This window comes from Malus sylvestris, chromosome 10 (assembly GCF_916048215.2).
Source record: "Malus sylvestris chromosome 10, drMalSylv7.2, whole genome shotgun sequence".
Lineage (NCBI taxonomy): Eukaryota > Viridiplantae > Streptophyta > Magnoliopsida > Rosales > Rosaceae > Malus > Malus sylvestris.
The window spans coordinates 19,923,185-19,930,111 of record NC_062269.1 but is presented as its reverse complement, the minus strand read 5'-3'; the positions used below and the strand labels follow the sequence as shown (position 1 = coordinate 19,930,111).

The following is a 6,927-nucleotide window of genomic DNA, read 5'->3' as shown; positions in this document are numbered from 1 at the left end:
ACTCTCCTTTGTGTATGCAACTTGGATCATAAATGATAGCAACAACATTTTCAATAGTGGATTTGCTTATGGATATGGAGATGTCAATCCTACAAAAGATATAAATCCCAGCCTAGTGTATGACGCTTATAAAGAAGATATTCCATGAATTTTCTATGTTGAGCCATGATCAAGGCAGAGTTAGACTCATTTAGGATCACTACAGGTTCCCGGAAAGGATTGCTAAAAGATCTTAATTACCATTCAAATTCTCAAAGCGCCTTCGCAAATTCTTCCTATGAAACTATGACAACAAACTGCAACTAAATTACCATTCAATGGAAAAATAACCAGATATTCCACAGTTAAACAATTTGCTTTTTCAATAACCAAATTTATACAGAAATATTATTATTCAAAAGTAATATGCACTATAAAAAAAGATACGCATAAGCAGGATCAGTAAGCATCTAATCAAGTCCAACTTGTTTTAGATCACACCCAGAAAATTTATACAGAAAATTCAATAACCAATTCTCTAGCAAGTAGCTTAAATAACCACAGCCACAGCCCAAAAAAAAATCTGTATAAATTTTCCGTCGTCGCTTCAATGAACAGACGGAATGGCAGAAGGAAACTGAGAAAAACAGCAATTACACTTACACAGAAATGATGTTTTGAGGGGAATGCCAGAACTGAACACACTACATTCAGTGAAGCGATGAATGTAGACAATATTTGAAAAACATTTCTCACCTTTTCAATCAGCACATGTGGGCATGGGTTTGTCAAACGATGATGAAATCTTGTAGGAATGGGCCTCACTCTCTCTCTCTCTGCGAGGTCCCTGTTCAACTTCAAAATCCCGCCCTTAAACACAATGCAAACGAACGCATGGCCCAAAGGGCCTAACCCAGACCCTCCGCCAAAAAAAAAGAAATTTGGAAGATGAAGAGGTAATTTCGTAAATAAACTGAAATTCCCCCAATTTCAGATTCACTGTAGCTGAGCTACAGTCACCCCCTCCCCAATTTTAGGATAGAGTAATGGGAGTAAAACTTTAGGATTCAGCATTCGTTTACTTTTGTATGAATATATTTGCAAAAGTCACATGAAGAAGCTACTATGAATTTGTTATTAGTAAAGAAGCTAATATGAATTTGTTATTGATCTAATATTACTTTTCTTTTCAGAGTTGAAAGATGTCATTGGTTCGAACTCTCTCTGCGTAAAAAAAGTAATATTATATAATATTTTTTTATCCTAAGATTTAAAATTGAAAGAATTGGTCTTTGAGTTTGTCCACCATTAATCATTTTGATCATTCTGCAAAAAATATCCAATAAATAAGATTAAACTAACAAAAATATCCTTGCCTATTGTTTATTAATTGAGGGTAGTTTTGTTATTCTAATTTTTATTTAACATAACTATTCACGAAAAGACCAAAATAATTGATGGTGGACAATCTCAGGAATCACTTGTATTGATTTCAAATCTCAAAAACTAAAATGAGAAGATATGCAAATCTCATAAACAATTTTAACTAAAAAACCTATTATATATAAGCAAATTTCAATTTGGAACCAGTAGTGATAAGACTTCTATAGCCTCAAGCCTGCTGACGTGGAATTGTAGACAAAGAGCTGAACCCAAAAGATAACCTCATCGTCGTCATCTATATGCTTAGAAAACTGGTGGTGGTAGTACAAAAGCCATGAGTTCAATAGGCCAGAGCATTTTGATGGCACTGACTGTCACTGTGAACAAGTTTGCTTCATCAAATGTGCAGGCGGTTCACAGAAAGCAGAAAAAAGCACCAAAGAAAAGCACTTCTGCCACAAGCACCAATGATATTGGAAGAAGAGGGCTGCTCTTATCCGCTCTAGTTGCTACTCCTCCAATCAGTGACTCTGGGGCTGAGCTTCTGAAAAGTAAAGTGCTTATCTCTTCATTGTGTTTATTTTGTCCCTGCTTTTTTTTTTTGTTGGTTTTGCGTTTACTTATTGAGTAGTGATTGAAATTTGTATCAGAGTATCTGAAGAAGTCAGAAGAGAACAAGGCCAAGAATGATAAGGAGGTAACATTTCTAATTTTACAACATTTTTTTTCATAATGCAATATTCTAAACATGTCTAATAATTTATTGGGAAATTCGAACTTCGGTGCAAGGGAATGCCCATTAGGTAACACCGGTCTACTAATTCTTCAATATGTTTTCCAGAAATATATGGTTTTCTTTATGACTGTTGTACAAGGAGGTGGTGTGTTCTTTGAAATGCTAGAGGAGCAATAGTGTATAATTTTGTTTCCATGGGGTCTAAATACAATAATTTTATTTAGCCATAGAAAACTGACACGCTCTCTACAAAAGATGAATAAAGATGGACCCTGCCATTGCACGTTGTATTCACTAGTATTAGAGAGTGTCTAAATAGCAACACTCATATAAATAATGCATTTTTTATTGTTTTCACATCTTGTTTTACATATATATGTTGCAGAGAATGGACAGTTATTTCAAGCGCAATTACAAGGACTACTTTGAGTTTGAGGAAGGAACCATTAGGGCCAAGAAAGGGGAGCTTACAGAATCAGAGAAGGGTATTCTCGATTGGCTTCAAAATAACAAGTGAATACTTCAAAATTTTAAAATTGAAAGCAAAGAAGCTGCTCATCTGGTGTCTTAGTTGCACAAATCTTTTCAATTTGAATGAATATTTTTATCAGCAATTCAATTATGTAGAGTCTTGGCAAATCATCTATCTTTGTTTTCATTCACATCGGTTAATTCCGTATGAATGTATAAGATTTCTTCCTTGAGTTGTACTGAAAATTTCTGATCACTAAGGCAAGGAGGTGAAGCATATCTTTAGAGGTTGTGCCACCGCAGTTTATAAAGAAATCTGCATGCATTTCGGATACCATTGCCCCTCCCACTCTAAACCCATTCAACCCGACTTTCTCAATCTCGGCTACTGTCCAATGGATTGTGGAAGACCGAGCCAGTGGATTGTTCCCCAACCGGTTGAGACATTCTTCTCCTGCAAATTTAGCCACACCACCCATAAGCATCTGCAAGTTGGGAAATGATTTCCATACGCCCCTTCTCCTTCTTCACACTCATGTTTATTTATAAATCTTGGTTCTCTTTTGATTTATTCAATCCTAAAGTTAGAAATAAACATTGATCTAGGGGAGAAAAGGGTATTTGGAAATCACTTCCCCTACAAGTTTAGGAGTGATGCAGTTCAAATGTAACAGCAATGATGACTGCTAATTCTTCCATACTTTAAATGGAGATGAACAGTACCCGAAAACAAGATCAGTCCTGTTAAGTTTATGAAACTTCCCGTCTATTGACTATTGTCACAAACTTACAAATTCAACACTACGTTTGGCATTAGAAGTCTCCTGCCCATTTGCTCCAGCATTCATATAAGTAGCGCCTCCTGTACTGCCAGGAATTCCTCCAGCAAACTCAGTCCTGTGAATCCTTCATTGGAGCATTGAACCCCTATCCGGTTAAAGCGGCAGCCACTTCCAACTCTGTATAAACCTGGTTTTTTCTTCTCCAAGAACTCGATCCGGTTCAGTATTACACAACCATCAAAATCAAAATCATCAAACAAACAGTTTGAGCCTTTATCAACGTCAATGAACCTGATTGAATACTCATGACAGAATCTGCATAGTTATCGACAAACCAAACCATTTTACTAAAATTATTGGAATTTGGAGTAAATTAGTTTACCACATTTAATTCAAAAGGAACTGTCTGCAAAATAGAGTTAAACTAGTAAATTTTACCCGCACGTTGTTGCAGGAGCGAAAATATAGCTATAGATTATGTCATTAACATATAAATATGTAGAGATAGAAAATATTGCAAATATTTTTTTACAGAGAAGGCATTATCAACTATTCTGTCATCCACATACAAAAGTGGTTATCCTGATATTCCCCTTTGATAACTACCCTAGATGCTGATTGGTATCACCATTTGAAGATAAAATGCTTCAAAACAGCAAATTGTTTCTATACACCAAAAAAATGGGGAATTCATGTTAGCAAGGACTATTTACAGACAAAAAATACTAGTCAACACTGTTCTGTTTTGGACAACAGATGATAATATCCTCTGTAGAGCAGCAAAAGTTTTTTTTTTCCTTGGAGCAATCACTGCAGATAAAAAATTTGGATAATTGGAAAAAAAATACAAAAAGAGAAGCAAATGTTAATACACATGGAATACGGTTTGTACATGAATAGATTTATAGTATGAAAGAAGCAGTACGAAAACAAAGTCACCTAATTTTTTTTCTGTGCAGCAACGTCCGTTTTTGAGCTAGTTGGGGAGGATTTTTTTTTCAACAGTTTAATTGGAACTTGATCGAAATCTTGCACATTTGCTTCAGAGATCTCCTGTTTCACTGCGTTAAAGATATCAAAAAAATCGAAAAAGTTAATTTGGATTAGATTGCGATTAATTTGAGATGTAGTTAAAAATAATGTTATACAGAGTATAACCCTTTTTCAGAATCTGTAAAAAGCGTTTTTCTAACTGGTTCTCTTTTTCTTTTATGTGATTCCCCAGTTGTCTCAATAGGTGCAGTGGAAGATGAAACCGTTGTAGAAGAGATTGCAATTTCTCTGCTAATGGACTGTGGAGTTGATGGCTGGATGCTAAGGTCTTCAGAAATGTTGTACATCTCCTACTTCCAAAACCGGAGGTGAAATTTTTTTCTCTGGCCTATTAGTCTGAGAAACTCACTTGGCAACTGTTTTTGATCTGCTGATCGATTGAAGACTAAATCTTTACAGGCCATGCCAAAAACCTTTTCACCTGATTTGCCAATGATTAGAGCATTGATTTCACACGTATCATCTTCAAGCACCAAGAACACTTTGTACCTTCATTTAAAAATTTAATGCTCCTTGAACATTTGTTTTGCACATGTAGCGGAAGCGGTGTACCACCATTCATATCTTGTGCTATACTGCTTGATTGACATTTTGCACAAAAACGTATCATTCTGCAAAATATTTTAAAATTTATATTTGCAAGCACTACAATTAGTAAATAGATAAGTTTGATTAAAGAAGTTAAAAAGAGCTCAAACATTTTTGGTTCAATGCAATAAAATCTAACTATTGATATACCTTATATAAGTCAGGATCCAAATAACCCAATTCCTCGATTGTCACCTTCTTTCCAGTTTGTAAAATGTCTATCTCATTTGCCTGATTGGAAGAAGGAGGGAGCGTTCTAATAGGGTGAGGCCAAGCTGAAAACCTGTAATAGTTCACATTGAACATAAGTCAAATAGTTTTTTTTTTTAAGAATTTTAACCATGTCATGATTTTGATTTTATGGGGGTGAAAGGACTCACACTGATTTGTGTGAGTTTAATTTTGTAATGTTTGGATCTACGAAGAAAAGCATTGAGCCAGTGCTATTCAAAATGATGTTCTCTGTGTATTAAATAAAAGTGAAGACAGAAAAAGGACCAAAAAAAAAAGGATTAGTGCACATTTCAAACAGCTTTACATGCGTTTGAAAAAAAAAATGCAAACTGCAACTTATATACTGTAAGAGAGTTCTATAGATTTGAGACGATGTATACCGCAACAAATCATGTTTAACCGAAAGACAGCATTATGAAAATTAATTTTGGTGGATTGAATAAAGTCTGTGTAACTTTGAACACGAAAATTTCCTGAAACGAAAGAGACAAGAACAACGTGCACAAAATAATATTTATATTTGATAATTTTGGGTTACAATCTCTCTTAAATTTGATCATCTGATTCAATCTCCGTAAGGTGTTGATTTGTGGATGTGCGATTGATCCAAAGGGCCGTTGGGCTTGATCTAAGGATGAGCGTTCTTCAAGGGCCGTGGACTTGATTTTGAAGGTGGATTTGAGCGGATCTTCAAAGGGGCTTTTGGGCTTGATCTTTGAAGAATAGTGATGAACGGATCTCCAGGGGCTTTTGGGCTTTGATCTTGAAGAATGGTTGGACGTGTGGATTTGTTGATGTTGTTGATCCAAGGGGCCGTCGGGGCTTGATCTTAGAAGAACGATGAACGAAGAACGAAGAACACTTTCTTCAAGGGCCGTCGGGGCTTGATCTTGAATTTGGTGGAAGTTCTTCACGGGGCCGTCGGGGCTTGATCTTGAAGGTGGATGATTGTTGATCCAAGGGGTCGTCGGGGCTTGATCTTGGAAGAATGATGAACGAAGAACGAATAACACTTTCTTCAAGGGCCGTCGGGGCTTGATCTTGAAGGAGGATGATTGTTGATCCAAGGGGCCGTCGGGGCTTGATCTTGGAAGAATGATGAACGAAGAACGAAGAACACTTTCTTCAAGGGCCGTTGGGGCTTGATCTTGAAGGTGGATGATTGTTGATCGAAAAGGGCTTTCTTGATCTTTCGGGAATTGCTTGAGAGCTTCGGAGTTTCAGAGCTTCAGAGCTTCAAGGTGTAATATGAATTCCTCCTCCCAAATGAGTGAATTAGCCTCCTATTTATAGAAATTTCCAAGGCCTAATTTTGAATATAATATTCCAGATGAAATAAGTCGTTTCTGCCAGGTGTTGACACGTGTCCTGTTTGATGACTTTTCCAATTTATTTCGATTTTTTGTTTAGACACACGCTACGTGTAAAATTTATGTAATACATGAGCGTTGAAACTTTGATTTATCGGTCAACATTTATTTACCGAAATTTCGATGTCTACAAATGCCCCCACTTCAAGGCGCGTCGTATACATGTGCTTGTCACGTGTAGGAGATGCGTTTTGAAGTCCCTTAATGTAGATGTCGATCCAAGGGCCGTCGAGGCTTGATCTTGAATTGGGCTGGAGATTTCTTCAAGGGCCGTTGAGGCTTGATCTTGAATTGGGTTGGAGATTTCTTCAAGGGCCGTCGAGGCTTGATC

At 36.5% G+C, this 6,927-nt stretch overlaps 1 protein-coding gene and 1 long non-coding RNA gene across 3 annotated transcripts; one reads left to right on the top strand and one right to left on the bottom strand.

Moving 5' to 3' along the window:
• The first annotated feature begins 1,610 nt into the window (after positions 1-1,610).
• On the top strand, positions 1,611-2,884 carry LOC126587847 (uncharacterized). Its single transcript, XM_050252933.1, has 3 exons — positions 1,611-1,913; positions 2,013-2,059; positions 2,484-2,884. The coding sequence occupies exons 1-3, from the start codon at positions 1,697-1,699 to the stop codon at positions 2,613-2,615; spliced, it is 396 nt and encodes a 131-aa protein (XP_050108890.1). The 5' UTR covers positions 1,611-1,696; the 3' UTR covers positions 2,616-2,884.
• Positions 2,885-3,547: 663 nt separating this feature from the next.
• On the bottom strand, positions 3,548-5,135 carry LOC126587852 (uncharacterized). 2 transcript variants are annotated; one of them, XR_007611236.1, is made up of 4 exons: positions 4,894-5,135; positions 4,510-4,825; positions 4,291-4,412; positions 3,548-4,161 (listed from the first exon to the last, which is right to left on the bottom strand). It is a non-coding gene; the product is annotated as an uncharacterized LOC126587852 (long non-coding RNA). The 2 variants fall into 2 exon arrangements; XR_007611235.1 differs by having other exon boundaries at positions 4,291-4,825.
• Between the last annotated feature and the right edge of the window lie 1,792 nt (positions 5,136-6,927).

Bases quoted from the DNA above. Each gene is read 5' to 3' on its own strand.
- LOC126587847 (XM_050252933.1), top strand. From the start codon at position 1,697: ATGAGTTCAATAGGCCAGAGCATTTTGATGGCACTGACTGTCACTGTG. The intron at 1,914-2,012 runs GTAAAGTGCTTA...AATTTGTATCAG, and splicing joins TGGGGCTGAGCTTCTGAAAA to AGTATCTGAAGAAGTCAGAA. The intron at 2,060-2,483 runs GTAACATTTCTA...TATATGTTGCAG, and splicing joins AGGCCAAGAATGATAAGGAG to AGAATGGACAGTTATTTCAA.